Raw genomic sequence first — 24,651 nt, 5'->3', positions numbered from 1 at the left:
ACCTCTCATAATTCGAGAGCACCGTCCCGTCCATCACGAGAAGAAATCTTAGGGCAACACACATTTTTTACTCTTGTTTTTTTTATCACCCTGAATTTTATTTTATAATATGAATACGAAATGTGCAATTTTTTTTTTATTGTAATTTAATAAGGAAATTAATATTTCTCTACCAAGCTGCTTGTCAGTATTATCTTATGTTTTTTTTTTATTTTTTCAAAATTTCTGCGTTAATATAACTTCACCGTAGTCCTTGATTTCGAGGAAAGACCCACGGTCTTGCGAGATAAATCCAGGTGCGGGGGAGATAGGTGGTTGGCGCGTATCCATCTTGGGGCAGTGCAGATAACCGGCAATGCTCCTAATTTGCAGCGTTAACCCTGCTGATATGATGCCGCCCATCCCCAATGTCACACACAACGACCGACGTCTACCTTATTTAATGTATAACCGTCGGTTTCATTATATAAAATTATGCCGAGATAAAGTAAGGAATAACGTTTTTTACGAGCTGGCGCTCGCCTTCATCTCGAAATCGCATCGAACGTCGGAAACGAGCGGATTTTTACGAGCACACAACGTATAAAGAAAAAAAGTATACTTGATAGGCATACTAACTGCTGTTGCCACGGGATGAAATATCGTACACCTGTATTGCCTTATCACGCGAGAGGAACCTTACCGAGCCCTTATTTCGTAATAAAGGTCAACGTTATGTCTCGTTTTTGATACCGTCATCGCTATATTTTAAGATGTTTATGTTAGATAGCAATTCAGCTAGTTATAATTCTGTCCTAGTAGTTTTAAAAATTTAGACAATATCCTGATGCACGCGTATTTCTAAGAAAATAGTGGCATAAGTCGGGAAAACAAAAATTTATAGCAGCTTACAACACATTTTTTCTCTTTATAGAGAACGTAAAAAGACTGCGAAATGGTTGAGTATTTTATACATTAGATACTTTATAAATTTTCTTTGAAAAAACACATACACATAAAACATCAAACGCTGTTTCATCCAGCGATGCATTCGTTTTTTTTTTTTTTTTTTTTTTTTTTTAAATCAACGTATATGTTTTGAACATGTCGCAACATCTGTTAAAAGAGAAAGAAAGAGCGGATTGTGAAAATTGTATTTCGGTAAACACGAGGCACATTCCGAAGGATAACCCGTTTTCACGCGTCTTATAAGGGCTCCATCCTTGTTGTTTATCCATGCACCTGCATTTCCACGAGATGTATCGCGAAATCGAGGTATCGCGTGCCGCTAATACGTTGCAATATTTCAGAAACGCCCCCGAGAATTCAAAACCCCCCCGAGACGTCGCGAACGGAGAGAAGAAATGCATTTCACGGAGATGTAATTATAGTGACTGCGGCCTTGTCGGTGCTGCTGCCAATTCGTCGTGGGCGTCGAATATTGTGTATTGTTCATTGCCAACGTGACTCGTCGCTTATTACTTAATGTTACACACCAATGAGCGCTGATTACGAATTGCTGAGTGAAATTTTCATCGCGTATTATACATGTGTCATTAAGCGTTTAGCGCTTCGGCTTGACACAGATTTATGTTCTCTCTAGTTTAACACAGCGGATTCAAAATAATGTTGACTGACGTAACGCTTTACTCAATGTCGAAATAAACATTTTAGTTATCTACATTTTGATATATTAAAGTATAAAAATTGTTGGATTTTTAAATTCTAGAATCTATATTTTGCGTGATGAAATGTTAAAGTTGAAATATGTTTAATTAAAAGTATAAGTTATGTTTATTTTTACATGGTTAATTTTACAATTATTTCAGGCTAAAGTGACGGTTTATTTATTTATTTTTTTTTTAACTTTTGAAAGTAGTCGGGTTTCCGCGTGCAAATTGTTCAAATTATAGCGATACCGCAAAACAGCCACGTTTTCTTTCTTCGCCATTTTGTATGGTCCATTTGAAATCGGATAAACATGTAGCCGCGGAGGATATGCAGATGCATAAATTTGCGTGCGCGTGTCTTGATGAGTGTATTTCCTGTGTTTACCTCGCGATTCGTGATGCTATCGCGTTACAGAGCCGGAAAAGAGTGCGTAATAGTTAACACGAAACACGCGTACCGGAACACGTACACACACGAGGGAGCGATAAATATTCAATTTTCCGATCGTATTGATTACGTGTACTTCCGCATACGCAGATCACAACTGTTCCCTCGGTTTATCGCGACGAACAATGCTGTTATCATCAGAACTCATTGCCACGCGTGTAATCGGACGCACAGGAAACGTCGGAATCAAGTACATCGATCTCACGTCGCGATCTTTTTCGATTTTTTACGATTATACGTGCGAACGATTTTTAATTCGATAAAATTCTAAGATAATAAAAACCCTGATAAGAAAAATTAATCAGCAATATTATTCTTGCGGATTTAATTGCAAAAAAAATATATGACGCTTGAATATTTTTTTTTTTGTAACTCTGACGTTAGAATTTGTTAGCCGATTAATCGATCGTTAATTCGAAGGTATATATAAGAAGTGATAAGAAAAATTAATCAACAATATTATTCTTGCGGATTTAATTGCATCTGCCAAAAAAATATATGACGTTTGAATATTTTTTTGTGACTCTGACGTTGAAATTTGTTAGCCGATTAATCGATCGTTAATTCGAAGGTATATATAAGAAGTGATAAGAAAAATTAATCAGCAATATTATTTTTGCGGATTTAATTGCATCTGCCAAAAAAATATATGACGTTTGAATATTTTTTTGTGACTCTGACGTTGAAATTTGTTAGCCGATTGATCGATCGTTAATTCGAAGGTAAAGAAATAGGTGTCAACGTGGAGAGACTGCGTTTCACGATAATGATGCTACGTCACGTACGTGACGTATGTAAGTGATACTAATGAGCGCATTACTATGTCGCGCCGCTGATCGGTGTGGTGTGAAAATTGTTTAATTATACACATGTAGCCGCGCGTTGACAAGTGCGTTGCCAAAAACTGCGGTGAAAATTATTACATCGTTCGCGCTGCGAGTGACATGTATTGTTATTATCGAGATTGATATTAATATAAAATAAATATATATAATATTATATGGACGCACTGTTACACAAATTTGTTATGAAATCTGTTTCAGTTTGACATAGGCACATTCAACACGACATATATTACACACATGTCTCGATATATTAAAATGTAAATTTTGACAATTCTAAAATGTTAAGACATAGCAATGCGACTGCAATGATTAAATTTTTCCTCACGAAAGGTGGATTTTAAATTAAAAAGAGATGCACCTAAAAATCTCGTGACTTATATAAGCATCTTCTCAATGATAATGGTAATCATTGAATGCGACAAGAAATATTTTTATTTCTCATATCGGATGACATTAATGACATCGATGACATTAATGCAGCAGGTGTCCGTGCTATTACTTAACGCGATATTAATTCTTTACATCACACACGATGCGGCGCATCCATATTGATACGAATTTTTCCGACGGAGTCGTTAATGCGGAATTCTATTGAATACGGGGCGCCTTGACGAACCATAAACTCGTTTTCTGAAGCGAGGAGGGGTATGAATAATGGTTACCGAACGTGCCGTGTATACGAATTTGCATAACACCACCGTTACACGTATGTAACGTACAACATGCATATAAAAAGTGTTTTCATTTACATAGATGGGAGTACACACATTTTATGAAATGCGAGAGGCAAGGAAAAATGAGTGCTTTTATTTTTCTGCTCATAGAGAGTCGTTGGTGGCTGCAATGTTCGATTAAATCTGTGATAAACACGAGCGAGTTTAAATATCATGATTTATTTCACTGTATATTGCTGTACATATATGATTTTTTATTAATATTTATAATTTATTTTTAAATTTTATTTAAATATATTAACAAGTCTATAAGTATACACTAACATCATTCATGGTTATATTAACGTCATTTTAATTTCGCTAATCTTTTTCTCTGTCTCAAAGCTGAATTAGTACTACATATGATTGCAGATACTTACATGAGATGAATTTAACGGAACAAGGACTGCATCTTGTCGCGATTTCTTGTTTGCATGTACGATCCGGACGTCTTACGCGACCGGAATTAATTAAAGCCATTCTAACATTATCTCGCATGCTTGCGGTACTTAATTGTATGCAATTATAATCTTCGTTCGTTATGCAATCGTAGACGCAATTGCTTCCTGCCGCTACAATTCGTATCGCTCGCTGCTGAATGATTCGTTTATAAATCGAGCGGGTGTGGTCTTACTATTTAACCGAAATTATTGATTCTTCTTTCATATAGCGGATAGTGACGTAAGTTCAATTTTACAATTAAACAAAAATTCTTTTCACGCGACATCAAGTTTGAAAAACTTTCTTTTTTTTTAAACACTTTCCTTTTTTACCTAAAATTTTACAATTGTTATAACATTTTCATTAGAGATGTGCGATAATTGATTCAAAATAGTACAATAATGAGAATTAAGAAGGATCGAAAAAATTGCAGGTATGCAATTGTAAATTTACAATATTACAAGATAAGAACTGACGTTGAAAATACCTCTTGCTAATGACAGAGAAATCGATCGCCTCATTTTATCGGACCTCGTACTTAATTAACGAACCTCTGTTTCTCTAACGTCGCGCGTTCGATAATCGAAAATGGAGCCATTCGCGTTTCTCTACGGCCAAGGCTATTTCGGTCGTAACGTAGCTCTTTAAAGATGATTCGTTTACGTTACATACAGCGGTATATATACACTGCGAGAGCGACGAAACGGCTGTCCATTAACGACCGGGTGACGTTTAACGAGGTGTAGCGCGCGCTTTTTTTTTCGCTCTTAACGAGCGGCAGGCCTTCACCAATTGCGTTTATGAGAATTGTGCGCGCGTTGCGACATAATTCACGAAATTGACACAGGAATCCCGAAATAAAATGCTGCCGATGCAGGCCGTGACTACTTTATCGTCGGTTAATATCAACTGGTCAGATAACTATTACAGATCGTCTCTATATCGAATTTTCAACTGCATTTTGTCGAACGCGATCCGCAACAGGATTATACAGGACGCAATATGGAATAGTAAAATTTTAATACGCGTTCCGCGTTTAAAAAAAATCTGTATAATAGAGATTTGTGGAAGGGATTTTAAAATAATATATAACACAAATTTATATATAAAGAGAGAATATATATTTCACGCGCACGTATTAATAAAATTGTTCCTGTTGTTGAAATATTTTTTTTTACTAATTTATTTTTTAATAAAAAAATAATTTTAATTATCTCGCGCATGTGTTCACGTTAAAAGAATTTTATTATAAAAGTAGCACCGCGGAGTTAAATGTTAGATCATGAGCGTTTGCGCGATATATTATTATCTGGACGCTCGTATTGCAAGGGCAATTCACTTTGATCGCGTATCGTATACGCTATACATTATAGTCCCTTCATTGATCACGCCTTCGCTTTCGACGCGCATCAGTTTCATTGACCACAGCGGCGATCAATGTTGTCTCTGTCATCCATCTACCAGCTTCTCATCTTCGCTCCCGCACCATTCATCCTTGCCATCGTGTCTCGAAATTGCCTCTTTCTCCGTATACGCATTCTTTATGTCTACAAGCTTTCTCATTATTATCTTCACAACGATATAATTTAGATGGGTCACAGGAAAATTGATAGCATAATTTTTAACGACTAAATGTCACTTGATTTCATCTCTTATCAATTTTTATTTAATTAAAGATTTATTACAGCGCTATTTTCTTCATATACACAACTGTGCCTTAATTTCTAATCATATAAAAAAAAATCTTAATATTTTTTTTGTAACTATTAATATATTGTAAGCTTCTTATTAAATTGAAATATTATTTATTAAGATTTTATTTGATATTGATGGCAGATATAATTTATTGACATTAATTTTAAATTGTAAATGCCGTTCGGCAAATTGTCTTATCTAATTAATTTGGATTTTAACGTCTTTTAATCGTGGAAAAGATGCTCAACTACCAGAATACCCAGTACATCTGCCAGTACGTCTGAGCTATGTATTATACAATTATCGTGTTTCTCGCTCGCAGCCATAACGTATGCCTTTTGTCGATTCGCTCACGTCAAAGCGCGTCCGGCGAACCGAAAGGCCGAGAGGTAGGTATATGTAATTCGATTCATCTCTTGTTGGTCGGCGGCAATAGTCGGCGTCGAAACGTTGTTCCGCAGGCCGACACACAGAGCTCGCTTATTATTGTTTACGTAATATTTACGTAACATCACACACGTATACGCTGCACATTGGCAGTCGCGATACACTTGTATCGGCGAAGCATTCGTTCCGAGACTTGCATCTCGCAGAACTATAACAACGCATGAGATAATCGGAGCCTTTAATTTTTTTTTTACACTTTCGGAGAGACAGTGTTCTCGCAAAATATTCACTTCCTGCTATGATTATAAAATCGTAACATCGTAATATTTCATTAAAAGTTTCTTATCAATTTGTATAAAAATTGTAAGAAATAATGACTCTTGATATATTTTGTGGCGATACATATTTAAATATTTTAAAAAAATATATTTCGATATAATTTAAGAAGTAGAAAAATTAAAAATTTTTTATAATCTATTATTTAACTAGTTGGAAAACAAATAAAAATTATATCAATATTATCAATCGTCGTCAGGAAATGCAACTTGTATTCATTCAATCTTTTATCCCTTCTCGCACTTTGTTCTAATCGCACAAATCAGTAACGTTGCGCGTAATCTTTAATTTATAACGAGATACGTTTTGCAGATAAAATGGCGTGAAAAGAACTGCCGTTGTTTCCGCTGTATCGACCGGAGGATTTATCACAATGAATCACATTCTCTCTCGTTCCATCGAGCGACCGAACAGTACTTGGCACTTAAATCCGTATCATGTCCGACGGCGAACGATTACTTATCGACGTTTCTAAGACGAAATATTATTGCGTGCGAAATGGAACGGACGTGGAAGGAAGAAACGGTGAATAAATACTCCCGGCGGGGAGAGAGAGAGAGAGAACGAGTTCGATCTCGCGACGGAGACGACGGCCACGTCGATGCGTGAATCATTTTATCGGGAAGCCCGTGAATAACATTATACGGTCGATATATCGCACGGAGAGCTTTGCGCACCGAAGACAACGAGTCTTTAGGGCTTGAAAGGGTGATTTAGCGAACGACGTCGATCGCGCTCCCAGGAATTATTAACGACGCGCACACCTTTCGTTCGGAGTTTCCTTGCGCCTTTTGTGAATTTCTTCCTCCTTCGGTGTCGCTCTTCCTTCCTCGTCTTCGGAGAAGAACGATCATTTGCGTCGATCGTAAGATTCCCGTCCCAGGGAAAAATTGCATTAACCACCGAGCGAGTCCTGGTAATATTGTCGCACGAAGATGACGACGAGTTCGCTTTATCATCGAACGCTCGTAAAAAGCGCGTCTGCATAGTTTGCATAATGTAATTTTTTTCTATCAACGGTAGTCGTTGAGATCTCGTAGAATATGGAATAATAATAAATCATATCGATTCCTTGACGATCCTATTCTGTTAGTTTTATACTGATAGTGAATTTAATTTTTTTAACGCGTTTTGATATTGCACATATTTTTTATATGTGATACAGTACGTAGTGAGTAGTATTGTGATATTTTGACGTTCGCGCTACAACTTGTGAAAAAAAAAAAAACAATACATTTTTTCTTAATTATTAAAAAAATTATACTATTTATGACAATATGCTTTTTCTGTGTGATTGCAGGCTGAGGACCTCCTAGACGACATATTGTCGTTCGAGGCTGGTTCCTTGGGTGACGGATTGAAGGATGGTCAAGCCGGAAGTCTTACGAATATACCGGAACTTCAAATTAAGCCAGAACCGCTCTTGCTCACAGAAGCGGAAATCCACGCCCTCGCCAAGGATCGGCAGAAAAAAGACAATCACAATATGAGTAAGTCGACTCTTTTTAATTAAATTTTTCACGTTGACGTATCTATATAGTTGTGTGTGCGTTCTGACATTTATTAAATTTAATCTTATTTAATTATAATTATAATCATATATGAATATTAAAGAAAAATGAACAAATAAAAGTCAAGCGTGTGTGAACGCTAATAAAAATTCGCTTATTATAATATCAGTCGTTTTATTACATAAATGAAATCATGAGTAATTTAAAATTCAATTAAAACGTTTCTCTCTAGTTGGTAGGCCAAGAAGTTGCAACGTATGTTTTTGTTAAAAATATATTTAGATATAAAGAACTTTGTCTTATAATCAGAGTTATTAAAAAATAACGAAAGAGTGTAAAGAGATCTTAAATTACAATACTTTGTATACTATAGGGAAATTTAGCTAGTGATTATTACTACAAAGTAACTGTTTTTTGAGATTGATTATGTGTAATAATCAGTAGGTGATAAAATGCGACTAACAAACTCACGGTAATAATAGACAGATAATAAATAAATGTATATACTAAACAAGTAATATTGACATTCAAAGTTTAGGTAGGTTATCTATTACATCTGTATATGCCGAATAAAATAATTTGCGCACCACATATCCCGTTTGACTCTAATTTTCATTTTTCTATGATGTTTGTTTAAATTTTAAGAGCCTTTATTTACTTGTTTGTTTATTAATTATAAATAATAGTAAATATAATTTCATAAAATTAAATCTCTCGTACGAGAAATTTTCTGTATTTATATAAGCTATCCAAGTAATGAATTAAAGGTTTTCGTATAGCTATTCAAGTTGGAACAACTGTTACAGATGTGATCTGTGAAAGATTATGTGTTGTCCGCTTTATCTTTTACGTTAAAGAGAATTTATTCACGCTCACGACTACAGATTACGTCATGTGGCAGATTCAGAATTATGTGCTGGAATTCTTTTTTGTGTCTCAGGCACGTGGCTTTGGTAATAAGCCTGATGTTTTAATCTTGCTTCTTGATACAGCCACTTTGAATGTCGCTCGATCGGTAGGCTGTAAGTAAATTCTGTTTATCCGTGTAGAAATAATTGATAAGCGCCACCGTGTAATTTACACCTCAATGGTAGCAATCGACGTCGTGCCACGGTATCGTCATTGTTACCGACGTTTACTACATTATACTTATGCCAACACGGTGTCTGCGTAAGCGAACTATTTAAATGATAATGGAAAAATGTTCTCATACATCAGTCCTTTATTATTATCACGAATGCAGTCAATTAAACTAACGTCTGTCGGCAAATAGAACGGCAATCAAATTATAACCTCACACGTTTATAGCGTCGTAAATTTTAATGAAAGTTTAAAGGAAACGGAAAAAAGGAATTTTTAATGTTTTTAAATAATTTCTAATACAAATAGAATAATGTTCCGAGTATAGTACTTAGTCAGGATTTTAATTATTCAAATAAAAATGTCTTTATTTAGATTTTTTTTTCCTTACTATATTATTTCCTTACTCATTATGTATGCATTTAAGTCTTTAAAAAGAATAGTAAATTACAAATCAGAAGTGCATCTACATATGTTAATCATTTTTTTATGTAACAATGTTACAAGTATGTACACTTGTGTGATGCAAAAACGTTACGATTGATTTCTATCGTTGAACATTGAAAATCGGTAGAAAAGCTGTTGCGAAGGATTCTCATTAAGTAAATTAGTCTCCATTATCCATTCACATGGCGCGTGTAAGAAGCGAATAAATAATTTTTGGACGGCGACATTCGAACGATGTGACGCTTTTGTTGGGCATCGGTTTTCTGTTTTACTATGCAGTATATGTTACGCGCCGAATCACGCATTTGTGTTCGTGTGATTCGCGACAATCCTGTGAATTTGACCGAGTAATCAGTGAGCTGCAATTATCTCGCATCGCGCTTTCTACCACCGTGCAATAAAATTTCACTATACATATGCGTGAATTTTTATGAATTTCCGCGCGCGAACACCTGCACGTATTCGAAATACGTTTTATTACATTCTAATATTTGTAAATGTAATTCCGAAAATAAAGGCAGGCTTGACACATATCGAACAGTTAACCGAATTCTCGCGCGTCTCGTTCTCAAAAAGTGTGAGTCAAAAGTGTGTATTTGTATGACATAACATAATGACACAATAAAATAATATTATTTACATAATTAATATAATAAAATTTTAAATCAATAATAAAATTTTGTTTAATCAGAAAATTGAATCGTTTGATGACATTCTTTTTAAACTATCTTATGTGGTCTTTTCACGCGTCATTCCTTCAGTGACTCTATTTTGTTGTTGATTCTCGTGATTAAAGCATCGCTAAAATTGCAAAAATATGGCATGATGCTTGCGAAACAAGCGAAAATCCGGGGACGGTAGGATGGACTGCATTGGGAAGAATTGGAGCATCCAATTTTCCGAAAACAATCGCGTGCATAATGAAAGGCTGGTGGATACGAAAGAGGTGGAATCGAATTTGTAAAGGAGAATGGTGAAATAACGGCCGTGAATTACGCAGAAATATAGGAAATGAAGTAGGAATTCTGTAAAAATAATCGCGCGTCCCTGGTTCGCTCTTTCTTTGTCTCGCCACTTATTGACTACTATTGTGCATCTCCGCCTGGTGCATTATCGATTGCACGGTGTTCTACGTGCGAGGGATGAAAGAGAAGCTTATCGGCGAGACTTGTCTTTTTACGTGCTTTTATCGATTTGCATGCAATGTGAGTCCATTTGTGAACGTATCTTTCTTTTGTCTAATTTGTTTAATCCTGTTAATTATCCCTTTCCCTAATTTACTTCATTTAGAAAATGCGAACGGTCTTGTCTCTATTTTATGCTTTACATTCGCAAAGTTCGCAAATCTTTTTGCAAATTAAATAAATATGATACATATTTAAAAAAAAAATCGATTCTATAAATTTAGATCAAGTTTTTTACAGGATATATTTTTTGTATGTTTAATAGGCATATATAAAAATTGAGATGTGATAAAATTATTCGGAAATTTCTAATTTTACAACAGAGAAAGCAACTTATTCCTTCGGCTACAACGCATTTGTATTGTGAACTAGAGTTAAAGGGGGTAATTTTGCATTCCCTTTTATTGAGAAACCCGAAGCCAGGTCGACGAAACGCTTCTCCCTAATCTTTGCTCGTATCTGGGATAATTTCTTCCCATCGGAAACTGGGGTTTGCTGATTGATGAGACTCGTCGTCGTCGATTAGGAAGGCGTGCCTCTTGATTCCAAGCGAAAAGCATAGGTTCGTGCATCTTCTCCACAGAATGTGGTAGTTTCGATCTCCGTCGTTTGTCCTCTACTCATCTTCATCGACTTTCCAGCCTGTGCCTCACCCTACCTCTAAATTAACCATCGTAATCTAATCAGTGAGATCAGAGGAAGTTCCTTCTCGCCCTTTCCATCTATGTCCATCCCTCTCTTCATCGTTCCTTTGCTTCTCGTGTTCTCCTTTTCGTTTTCCTATCTCTGTCTTTCTCTCCCGGAGCGAATCGAGTTCGAGAGAGGAAGTTACAGCTTCCTCAAAGTTTTCAAGGCTGCTCCTTCATCTCCTCGCGCGTGCGACATCTCCTCGATCGTATCTCATCTTTTATAGCCTTTATAGCCGTTCTCTCGCGCTGTTTACAAATATTTGTCTCTACAATATGAATCAGCAATTTGCAAAATTTTGTTTGGCATAACGTAGACCTGTGATGTACTTTGAAGTGTTTCAGAAGTGACGTAGATCTTATTTGAAACCGATTTTCTCTCGACTACATTTGATTTCTGCGAAATCAAAGTATTCTATCGCATCTTAAAATTTTATTTTGAAGAAAAGTCTTTTAATGTACTCTCTTTTTCGTCTTGTTTCTTTTAAAAATCGAAAATCGATTTTGATAAAACCTCAGGTTTTTAAATATAATTTTTTACATTAATTCAAATTTTTTGTTTTCAAAGAATATATTTTATTTTAGCTAAAATAATGAAAAAGAAATAAATGTTATAAGTTTGTGTTTTCTGAAAATTAAATTTATCGTTTATTTAATATGTACTGTTAACAAGTAAGAAGCTGATTTATATATGTATATATATTTCTTTAGTAATAATTTATAAGGCTTTTAAATTAAAACTAATAATGAAAAAGACAATATTGTCTTTCTTCTGACTTTATTAGTATATATATTTTATCAAATTTTATGATTTATTAGAAATAAATATTTTGTGTTTCTTCTGCCGTTAATTTCTGCATTCGGTTTGCAATTCTTATCGATTAATAGCGATAACAAACCAATGTTATCGACGGATCTGAAAACAGAAAAAAAAAATAAAAGAGAATTAATCATTTGCTCTATATCTTTTATCTTTATCGATAAATGTCGATACAATATTTCGTTTCCATTATTTATGATGACGAGTAATGGAATATTGTTTTCGTCTGACACGCATTTTGACAAATTTATTTTTTCGATGGTGGGTTATCACCGACGCAATCGCGATATCAAAAACGTGCGCAAAGGATAGAGAACTAAGCTTGACCTCTTCCTTGGAAAGATACCTGGCTGAAATAATCGATTGGTTACGGGGTCATGTGCCAACGATAGGGTGATTTGGTTCGTAGTCTTTTCCGCAGGGGAGATACGCTATATCCTCCGGAAAGCGCGATATGCTTTCCTGCCCAATAACTTGGAGACGACGATACGGGAGACGGTTCGACCCTTCACAATTCGCGCGCGTTCAAAACGACGTCGATATAGTTTATTGGGATGGAACGATCGAGGGATATCACGTTTGCTTCCAATCGCGTCAAGTGGTTGTAACCTCAAGAAAAATAATAGCTTGCTGAATGTAGACGATTCAGCATTTACGGAAATATAGATGAATATATATATATATATATTTTTTTTTACCTTTTTCCTCTCTTTTAAAAATATAATCGAAAAAAGGGGAGAAATATTGATCATATCACGTGAAAAAGAATTTTATTATTTCAAAGATAATACAAGACTCCAGATTTCCATTTGTGTTTCCACGGGAAGATTGCGCGAAAAGATTTTCAAATATTTGATGTATCTAGTGAAAATAATTTTATAGGAATATCATAAAAAAATAAAACATACACATGATTCTGATTTCCCAACCATAAGAACTGTTTATTGTAGAGTAGTATTTTTAATTTAAATCTAATGGAATTTTTTTGTATTGATTTCTTTAAATAATCACACATAATACCAGTTCTTTGATAACTATAAGAACGAAGAAAGCTTTTCTTGCAGACAAGTATGGGAACGCAAGAAAAAAACGTTGGAGGACAAACCGTTCTCGCATGACGATTCGGTCGTGCGATTAGCGGGCGAATTAACAAACAGCGCGATCTATCTATCGTATCTGTCGCGAACGAGCCATGATTGATGTGCACAATTTCCGTTTTCAGTCGAGCGACGGCGGCGCTTCAACATCAACGACAGGATCAAGGAGCTCGGCACCCTCCTGCCCAAGACCAATGACCCGTGAGTACGAATTTCTTTTCTTCCGTTTTTTTTTTCTCTCTTTCCTTCGCTTTTTCCTTGTCGCACGTTCGCCCCTTTCTCCCTTCTCTCACCGCCATCTCTCTCCTCGCAGTTCTCTTATTCTCCACCTTACCCTTTGCACATTCCCCATGGACCATTATTTCCTGTTCGTGACCCTTTACGACGAGTTAGTCCAGGTCAGGTGCTCGAGACGAGAGGCTTTCATCTCATCTGGACCGGAAGTCCATTCTTCGCCCCTTCCCGCTATCTCCTTCCCTCTGCTTTCCTTCCGCTGGCTCTTCACGGCCGCTAGCTCTTCCTTTCTCTATCTCACAAGCTTTGTTTCCCGTCCTTCCTGCCGTCAAAGCGCAACACTTCCTCCGACCTGCTGAATGAAGGTAAATGCGAAGGAAAAATAATGCCACGAATCGAAAATACGGAGAGGAAGAGATTGGAAAAGATGCGAGTTTGCTTACACTGTACACATTTTAGCTTACCTTTTATCACGCTTGTATATTCTTTCCCACATGTTTTAAGTAAGTTAATTTATAAAATTAATTTTTCTGGTAATAATATGTTTCATTTTTTTTTTTTATGTAACTTTAGATAAATCTTTTTTTTTATGTTTTAATATTTAGGAAACAAAAAGAATTTTTTAGATACGTGTTAATTAAAAAAATTACGTTAATTATCAAATTATTTTATTATGATTTTTGTACTTTAAATTGCATATCTGTTTTGATATCATAGGGAATTAATTAAAATTTAAATACATTATTTTAGTAATATATTACAACCAGAATATTCTAACGTTTTTTATATTACAATAGAATACCTTAGTAATAAAAGATAAGACTCTATATGTATGGTTAATTATCTACCGTTATACCGAAGTATCGTAAAAAACCTTATCTACACTTTGCTCTATGTTTATGCTTGGAGCTATTTATACAGTTGTAAAAACATCAGTTAACTTATTGTTAATAATATACTTCCATTAGTAACACATTTTGCTTGATTTCAATTAGTTTAGATTATGATATTAGTTGTAATATATGATACAATATAATTGGTAATAAAGTTTATAACTGATACTTATTTTAAATCAATAATCCTTGAAAAATTCAGAATTGTAAATTTTTGTTTTATTACTACTAAATTACATAAGTTTTAAGCAGGAAAATTTGTCACACACGCACACATATACGAATTATCTCGAGTGAATAGTTTTCAACTATATATATGACATATCAGTTAAGGAAATGAAATGTCTGTTTTCTTTGCTGACATTTTTTGGAATATTGGAATCTTGATAACATGCTATTCGCGTCTGACCTGTTTCGGACGTGATCCCTGACACAAATCTTCGACACCGAGACTTCTTCGACATACGATGTACGTACTAATGAACGATCCTTTTGCATAGAATAGCCGAACAAGTCCGTCATTTATCAATCCGACGATCGACCCATTTATCTGTGTCAACATCCGGCGAACTTAAAAACTCCCTTTTTCGTGTTCGACGTCCTCTTTTCTCATGCGCGTTTCTTTGAATAACGATCCTCGAAAAACCACGGAAAAACTCAAATGAATTAGGGTCACGAGTAGCAAGCAGCTTCACCGATAATAAGAAGACCTTATGCGGCGAATATAAATAAATTATCTTGATTTTCCAACTAGTAATATCAAAAAAAGAGGATATAAGATATTTTTAATCGTAGAAAACTTTCCATAATTCAAGTTATTATACATTATATTACTAGAATTATTTAATAGAATAATTAATTATATCATGGTTTATATTTTTAATTTTACTAGAACAATTAATTATATCATGGTTTATATCTTTAATTTTACTGCTAAAATTTAGAAGAAAAAAAAATTTATGAAAACGTTAAAGAATCGATTAAACTGACTTTTATCGATAAAATCCTTTAGCTTAAATCATTCTTGATGTACTTTTGTCGCGACATTAATTTTTAACATCGCTCAAGTCTTGGTAGATATGTCTTAAAGCGGGCACAATGTTTATCGTTTATAATTATTGATTTACGGCATCGTAATTTATGTTATCTGCGTTCGATGAAGGAGAAGCGTGCAAGCGGGCGTGCATTCTTTATCTGCCGTCATATTCCCGTCATATTTTTCAACACGTCACCGATAGACGCGATAACGAGAGCACGCCTGGGATTAATGTGTTCCATCTCGAATTTCTTTCTCCTCTTTCTCTCAATATTTGAAGCTTACGAGATGAAAATTAAATTAATGCGGCTTTACCCCAATCATGTATGTCAGCAATAATTTACATTCATTTCAATATTTCTCTGGAATTGCATTTAACATGTATTTTAAATTTCTCGATCAATTTTCCGGTCTATCGCGCAAGACAACATTCGGTCTACATATTGTCTATACATCTGTGTATTTTATATATATATATATATATATATATATATGTGTGTGTGTGTGTGTGTGTATGTGTGTGTGTGTCCTCGATTTGTAATGCCTCTTTTTATCTAATGACGCTCATTACATCGATAAGACAATCGTGTACAACCGTCGCGAATGCGCAATAAGACTTTGCGCTCGCATTCTCTCAGTTGTGATAAAAGAATGGAGTTGTTATCAGATTCATATTGCACCAACAACATTCTTTATGGACGGATTTGGTTTATTCATCATAGACAATTTGATATAAATTAAGTGTCTTAGATAAGTATATTTAATTGGAATAAAAATAATACAAATAAAAATTTTAAAGGCTTTTAAAATTATAATATAATGTAAAAGATTTGTCTTAATTAAAATTAATTACTAATTTTTATCATAATTTGTAAAAACATATGATAAAACTAAATTAATTTAAATTAATTTCTTTTTCTTTCTCCCTCTCGTGTAATAAATTAGCGCATAATAATTTATTAAATTTTGTTATATTAAATTTTTTTATATTATATTTTATATATATTATATATTTATTTGTTTAATTATTTATACATGAGAACAGCAGGTGAAGTTTTTGCAAAAGATTAATCTTAATTAAAATTAATTACTAATTTTTATCATAATTTGTAAAAACATGTGATAAAACTAAATTAATTTAAATTAATTTCTTTTTCTTTCTCCCTCTCGTGTAATAAATTAGCGCATAATAACTTATTAAATTTTGTTATATTAAATTTTTTTATATTATATTTTATATTATTTACTTGTTTAATTATTGATACACTTTAATTATGAGAAAAGCTGATGTAATTTTTGGAAAAATTTTAATTTTGCCGAACTCGCAACTAACAACAATCGGCTAATCGCAATCGTATTCGATAAGAGAACGAGAATAATATGCTTCGCATTAGAAGCTCTTATGAGCGTCTCTAGGAACGTTGTTTCTCCTTCAGGGATTCAGTTTCGGCTTTGATCGAGAAGGATATCAAGGGGGACGCGAGTAAACTCGGCGCGATAACATGCTGATGATAACGAAGTACAGCCCGCGTTCTAAAGACACCGGCAAACACGACACAGATTTCTCCCCCTTCCTTCCTCCGTTTTCGCACGGGTGTCCCCGTTTGTTCTGCTCGAGTTTCGGTGAATCGTCCTCGTTTCCTTACGAAACACCCCGAATCCCTCTTCATCCACGTTCTCCTTATGTCGTTGCATTAGCGAAGGAGAAACCCGTCGATGCATCTGTTTATTGTTTGCCATACAGACTTGTTCTCGACACGTGTACATGCAAGTACGAAAACCGCGTACGAGGTCTGAAATAAATGCCGTGACGCGTCTCCCTCCGTTCAAGCGCGAAATGGTCAATAATTTTGACGCATGCCCTTATTAATTATAATAAAACGGTAATCGGATCTGTGTGTCAGTTTGCATAACATGCATAGTGTTTTATAGTTTCTTAGTTATTTATTTCAAATAATGGTCGGCATTTTTAATGCGCATTTTTTTAAAATTAAATATTTATTCAAAATAAAGATTGCATTTACACAAAATAATAAATTTTGCTAAATTAAAAAATGCATAACTTGCGTATATATTTTTCTCGCCTTAAAATTTCTCGATTAGAAGCTAATTATACGAAGAATCTGATTATATTCGACAGCGAAAGTTGGTGAAACACGTTGTTTTGTTGAAAGATGCGGCGGGCTGGAATATTAACTCGAGAAGTGAACTTGGAAATGTTTTGGCAGAACTCTCGTTGAATCCTCGAACTCCGTATACGATGAACAATTCGGTAACCACGATAAAACATCCGCGCACTTTCTCCCTTATGTAACGTAGCATATTAATAAAACGCAGAATTCGGTGCGGTAGGCGCGTTTGCGGAAACGCAGATTGCGAGCCCGGTTTGAAGTATGCGAATTCACGTAGCCGCAAATTCGCTCATCGCAAAGTTGTTGCTGCGGGGATATAACGACGCGTCTCTTTCTCTCTCTCTCTCTCTCCCTCTCTTGCGTGGAAAAGTGATGCTTTATGCGATGTTCAGACGGCTGTTTGGCTTCCGAGTTTGGAGGTGCAAAATCTCGCGAATCATGCAACGGCGCGCCCATTCGCGATCCGCGATCGCGCGTGAATTTAATTATAGTTTTGCTGAGGCAATGTAAATTATTAACCGCGTCGCGAGAGTGTTCGCGCTGTTACAAGAAACGATTTTGTTACGAAACACAAAACAATAGATAATTATTAATTATTTATTTACGCTGTTTTGTAATTTATTATATTTTCCCCCTATGTATTATGATAGAGGTATTATACTTTATAAGTATACAGATTAACAGAAATTTCAGTTTAACGCTATTTCACATATGTATATTTTCTTATTATTTTCAACTTTATTTTTTATTTTTATCTTTGTCACAAATTTGTGTGTAAAAACTGCACTGTTTTGCGCGCGATCATAAATATTGCAGTCTTGTTTTTACTTTGTATCGAGGATTTCGATCATGAGGGTCGACAGGCAAAATTAAGAATGTGACAGCTGCATGACGTACGTTCGATCCTCCCGGTATCCCTGCGGGATAAGACGGAGGATTATGTTTTCTCGGGAGGCCATTCGCGGAGGAGTTCACGGAAGGATGGATATGTCGCCCGGACATGACGAATGCCATCTCATAATAAGCTTTCCATTCGCCATCGCTCCTTCTCGTGGACGGCAGTAGCTCGCGATTTTGCGAACGATAAATCGACGGAACGATTCCGTCGTAAATCAACGGCCGGGACGGCGGCGCGACGGGCGTGAAAAAAAAAAGCGTGAATAACGACGAAAATCCGTGAGTGTTGTTCGCGAGTTCCGCGTGAGAATATTTAAATCGCCAGGATGAATCTCACGACGCGTACCTATCGTCCGTTATGGAAAATTTCACATCGGTCTCGCGTCGCGTTAAAAAGTTCCTGATCCTTCAAAATAGAATACCCGTGTTTATAGGGAGAAACTGATGAAGTAAATAAACTGTCAATATCAATATCAGAGAAATATGATTAATGACATATCGGAAGAATATCTGTATAAAAAAAAGCGCAATCTAATTTCTTTTTTTAAACGATGTTATTCAATTACAAATATTGATTTATATTATCATGCGAATTATATAGTTTGTGGATAATGTCTGTATCTTATCAGCAATTGTGACTTGAACGCGCGAGCTATTGATCTTCCATGACATTGTTTTATTTCGAAGGAGGAAAATGTCACTTACGTTTATATTACATACAATGTCATCTATTTTTATTTGCTCGTAGATATAGCTCACCTCATGTTTCATAGTGATAAATTACATGAATATAAAATGAGCGGAAAAATACAATATACTAAAAAGTCATTCGCCTGACGTTCTCCGCTAATATCGCTACGTATGTGAGAAAAAAATTTGCGCTTTCTCTGGAAATCTTGAATTTTTCTTGTCCTTGCATTTTCATTCGCGAGCCGCTTGGCAGGCATTCTTCACACTGGCGTTGCAAGATTGTCCGCGCTGGATCATCGCAAATGTCTCTTGCGAGTAAGCAAATATCTCGCTCCTCGTTTCTGCTTTTATGCGTTTTCATAAATTTTTCGAGAGCGTGCGAAAAATTCTCCGCATTAATGACAAATCGCCACGTCTGCGGGGAAGGTGCAAACGACACACAGAAAAAATTTAGTGAACAAAAAAAGCGTGGAGAGTATGAATGCGACGCGTGTTATGGAAATTCTTTAGGATTTCGTTGCCTATGTCGAATTATCGCCACCCTCATCCGTCTGATATTACGCGCGAATTCCCGCGCGGAATTCCATCTTGAGGCGGCCCTCGAAACGTCGTCGTCGTCGTCGTCGTCGGCGGCGGCGGTGCTACTCGGTAATATCGGTTATATTATGGTCGAATAAGGAACTTTGGGAATTCCCGCAAATACCCTCTCTCGAACGCGTTCCCGACGAAATGATCATGTGCCTAAAGTTTCAAGAGCGATCTGGCGTTCCTTCTTCGGCATTCTTTCTTTTCTCGCATTCGTCTCTTTTTTTTTTTTTTTTTTTTTTTTTTTGTTTTACAAAAGTCAGGAAGTTTAAAACATTATCATAAACCACTATGCAATTTATGTTAAGAAATCGTATAATCATATTATTAATTCTTCGGCATCGCTGATGACGGCTCTGAATGCATAAAAGATAAATATCAAAAAAATTAAAAAGAGTGTTTTACTTTTAAAAATATTTTGAATAATATAATATAGAAAAATTACACGTCGTTTACGCTTTTCATAAAACCTGTACAAATATGACAATAGTTAAAGTATAACGTAAATATAATGTTGGTTTCTCGCGCTTGTGTTGCAGATATTACGAGATCGTCAGGGACGTCAGGCCGAACAAGGGTACGATCCTCAAATCCTCGGTGGAGTATATAAAGTTGTTGAAGAACGAGCTCACGAGGATGAAGCAGAACGAGCTCAGGCACAAGCAACTCGAGCATCAGAATCGACGGTTACAGCTGCGCGTGCAGGAGCTCGAATTGCAAGCGAAGGCGCACGGACTTCCGGTTTCCGACTTCACCTGGGCGTCCACCTCTGCCATGCTCAACACCTTCCCGAGGAGTAAGCTCGAGCAACGAAAGGTAAGTCTTGTTTCGGTCGGGTTCGTATCTCGTTATTACTTCCTTCATTATATGTATATTAGCCTCATTTCATCCATCACGTGTCTAATTTCCATATTCATAATAATTATTACGTACTTGCATGTGATCTTAATTCTCGTTCTCTTGCTATCTCTTGCCTATCTTTGCTTTTTTAATAATAAAAATTATATTTACTTGTATTTTCTTATTCTCTCAGTCTCTCGAAAAATATTATATTTTAATATTATATGCAATATACATTTTTAATTACATATATACATTTATATTTTAGTAAAAATTAATATTCTCATATTTATATATTTATAACGATATTTGTGATAATTGATTGGTTATTATGACTCTAAATATGTGACGATATACGAGTAATATCTTTAATATCGATTGGTAGAGTATTAGTAAGTATGTCGTAACGACGAGTTATTTAATCTTAATACAGCAGCCGCGCGATCAATTTTCGAGGCTGTAAAGATCGGCGGCATCAATATATAACGATTCGACACATGATCCTTGATCCGAATAAACCTTCTGCTTGTTCGCCAGACTAGTTTCATAACGCATGCATCTGTTCCGACGAACGGAGGCAAATAGCTGTTTGCTTACTCCATCGTTCATTAGTTTGCGAGAGAGCACAATGTGTCTCTTACGTCCCCGTTTATATATGTATGTATTGATACGAGAGCGGCAAAGCTGTCTTTTGACAGCGCCGACGTAGAGTGTAACGGTGTTTTATTACGTAAACCAAGATCGATCTGAAGCTGTTTCTTGCATAATAAGAGAGAAATGTTTTTCTCATTTACGTACAATTAACGCATCAATCTTTGTCGCGCCTCGAGCGACTTTCGTGATGATGATTTTTCAATATCTTGTTCGATCGCTGATGACGAAGCCATTGCGGAGAAACTCGTAAACATCTGAAATTTTCGTTTAATATTCGAACAAACGTTAATAAAAGGAGCAGCAGGAATTATGCAAATTTTAAACAGCATTATAGCTATAATTGTAAAAATTACAGTAATTTGCGAAAAGGATTTGTACAATAATTAAAATAATTTTAATTACACTATTCTCTCTATAATTATTATAATTATTGTGAATATTATAATTTTCGCTTGAAAAAAAAAGGCAATGGATTATTTCTCATTTCGTTATTATTACGAAAACGTTAATCTTGATACACCAACTGACTTTCCACCTGACGATTCTTCATCGGCAGCGGATTATTGCCTCAAATAATGAACTGCCGGCTTATCGCTTGGTTGCCGTGCGAATCGTTCTCGTTCGTTTTGCCCCTCGTTACAATTTCGCTTCCCAATTCCGACCGAGAACGAATCTCCGGAAAGATAACCGCCACCATTGTCCTTGCTCTTTAAGGCGTTCGATGACGGAGCTATCTCTATGAGATGCAAAGTTACCGTTGATTTAGTGGGCCAGATAAAATTAATCGTACGAGACTTGATGCGCGCAGTTTCGTGATGCGATTAAGAATTCTTGACGTATCGATAAAACGACAACTCCAAAAGTCGCCTCTCTGACAGCAGGCCTCTTAAGGAGACTATGTCGACACCGAGGAACCGGCTAAAGAAACAGAGGTGGCTTATTAATCTTCTCATGTTACACACGCATCTACATTGGCGTAACTAAGTCTGTTCACACATGCACAATTTTTAAATTGAAACATCATGAATGTCGTGCGACATGCATATTTTGTATCTATGCAAAAAAAAAAAAAAAAAAAAAAAAAAAAATGAGAAACGTAATCTTTATGAAATGTCGGCAGTGCGATTGATTAGAGAGATATTATTATCATAAATTTTTGAATAAATATCTCCAATAGTTTATGTGAGAGAGAAAAAAAACCTATTACCTTTCTATCTTCTTTTTTATTTCTTCTAATTTAATCTGATATATTCTCGAGCTTAGACGAACTTTATTGTCACAGTGTGTGGCCATGACGATGACTACGCGATTGTTATATATGCATTGACGTTAATTTACGTCCGTTCAGTTTCGTCGCGTTTTCGGAAACATTCGCAGTTGCTGCGACGCGCGAGATAATGAAAGAGACGAGATATGACGTACCGAGAGGGAGGGATGAGTTGAATTATTGTTCGAGATAAAGTTCTGCCGGAGCGTAAGTAGTCTGACAAGCAGCTTCCTCGCGGTTAGAGAAATTTAAACATTGATAATGTCTCGCTTCTCGCGATTCGAATTCCGAGACCGAGGCGAGCGAAGTGTGTCTCGCGCGTATTGCACAAGAAATTTTACTGCGACACTTAACCGTCGGTTTGCTTAACGTTAATTTCGTTCCTCAATTTACCTTGCGCGAAACGTAAACGGTCTCGTGTCACAAGTGTGTCCCAGATAACGATAAATTATTTTCAGAAAAAAAGAATATCACAGAAAATGCTCTCTCTCTCTCTCTCTCTCTCTTGCTCTTTTATAAAAATACGTGGGATACAATTTTTGCAAATGACCGTCTCCAGAGATTAATTTGTTAATATGCAGTCTGTATAATATAATTTATCTGATTTATTACATCTGTGCTTACTTGACCTTCATTTATATATTTAATTTACTAGCTCAATTTATGATATTAAATTTATGATATGATGAAAAAAGATGATTAAATCGGAGGAAAAATATCGTTTGAAGAAATAATCCGCTCCATGCTACTTGCGCAACGTTCGTTCCGAGATTGCATAATTGCGAACGTAATTGCACGTCTTAAATCCATACGCGCCTGAATGTCGTGCAAAATATTTACCTCTCTACCGTCTCGTCGTTGTGCGTACGTCTGCAGAGCGTAGTCCTTATCGCCCGTCCGCCTCTTATCGTACAGGCTACTTCACGCGAGAGACTTATACCTTTTATCTCGCATCTCAGCGCGGCGTGTATTTTCGCGAGAGGAACACGCAGCGCCTATCCTTCGCCGCGTTGCGTCGTGTCGGGACAAAGGATAATCGCCGAATGAGTTGTAACGTCAGAAACACAGCGTTGCGCAACCACGCGCCATGGCATTTTTTTTTTTTTTTTTTTTTTTTTTTTTCATGCAAATTTAACGCCCTCCGCGCGCGCCGTCCAAGTGCACGCGGTTATGTAAAAAGCGCATGCGATCGTTTCGCAGAATGCCGCGTGAAGTATGAAATCGTACAACTGAAAAATGTGTTGCGGCCGAATCGGCGAGATTTTTTTTTTTTTATTTTTTTGAAAAGGATAATAAGCGCATTTTACAATTTTCTTCTCTCTTGCAAAATTACACTCTAACAATTCTCGATGCGAATACAATTTATGGAGATTTTCAAATAACATATATATGGATGACAGGAATGAATACATATGTGTTTGCAGTAAGCGTTACGTTGGGTATTCGCAGTTTTCATGCAATTCCTTTCATCCGCGACGCCCTGAGATACTCGCGTTTGTAGCGTAACATGAATAAAACTCGCTGAACGTAAATTTTACAATAAATTTGCCGTGACGAAAACCGACGACTAATCCGACGAATTAGTCGCTGGTAATGTAACGACAAGTAATTTGGATCCACGGTCGTTTGCGTCTGAAACACGATTGGAAATTAATTCCGGTTCTGGTAAGCCAACCCGTCTGTGACTTCGCAAAGTTATCAGCTGCATCTGGCAGAGAAACAGCTTCAATCAGCTTACTTCGATACGTGTGTGGCGATAGCGTGGACGTTTAAATCATGATTATATCGAGTATTTCATTTCCCGAATTGAAAGATTAATTCGTTTTTTCACCTAACAATTTTAATACTTTTTATTATTCTATTGAAAAGATATATTATATCTGATAATTGATTTCATCATTTTTATTGCGCATATTTTTTACAGTATTTTTAACGACCAATCTCTCAACCTAACTGACAACTTCTGATGAGTCTCGACATTTAATTTTTTGAATAATCTCATTTTCAAAACTTTTGAAGACTACTTTTTCAGCTAATTAATACATATATAGCTTTTAATTGTTCTAATCTTAGTACTAATTTTG

At 35.8% G+C, this 24,651-nt stretch overlaps 1 protein-coding gene across 5 annotated transcripts in view; it reads left to right on the top strand.

Moving 5' to 3' along the window:
• Positions 1–24,651, top strand: part of Mitf (transcription factor Mitf) — a 144,117-nt gene that overhangs the window by 68,402 nt on the left and 51,064 nt on the right. For 3 of the 5 annotated variants that reach the window (XM_072901109.1, XM_072901107.1, XM_072901105.1), the window contains 3 exons: positions 7,815–8,004; positions 13,465–13,540; positions 20,346–23,846. In XM_072901109.1, coding sequence (XP_072757210.1) covers positions 7,815–8,004; positions 13,465–13,540; positions 20,346–20,889 — 810 coding nt within the window. In that variant the 3' untranslated portion in view covers positions 20,890–23,846. Of the gene's footprint in view, positions 1–7,814; positions 8,005–13,464; positions 13,541–20,345; positions 23,847–24,651 lie in introns of those variants that run through there. The other 2 variants (XM_072901108.1, XM_072901106.1) reach the window with 1 other exon arrangement.

The sequence above is a fragment of the Anoplolepis gracilipes genome, chromosome 10 (genome assembly GCF_047496725.1).
Source record: "Anoplolepis gracilipes chromosome 10, ASM4749672v1, whole genome shotgun sequence".
Taxonomy (NCBI): Eukaryota; Metazoa; Arthropoda; class Insecta; order Hymenoptera; family Formicidae; genus Anoplolepis; species Anoplolepis gracilipes.
Note: the sequence above shows the minus strand (reverse complement) of the source record. Positions and strands in the feature narration are given on the sequence as shown.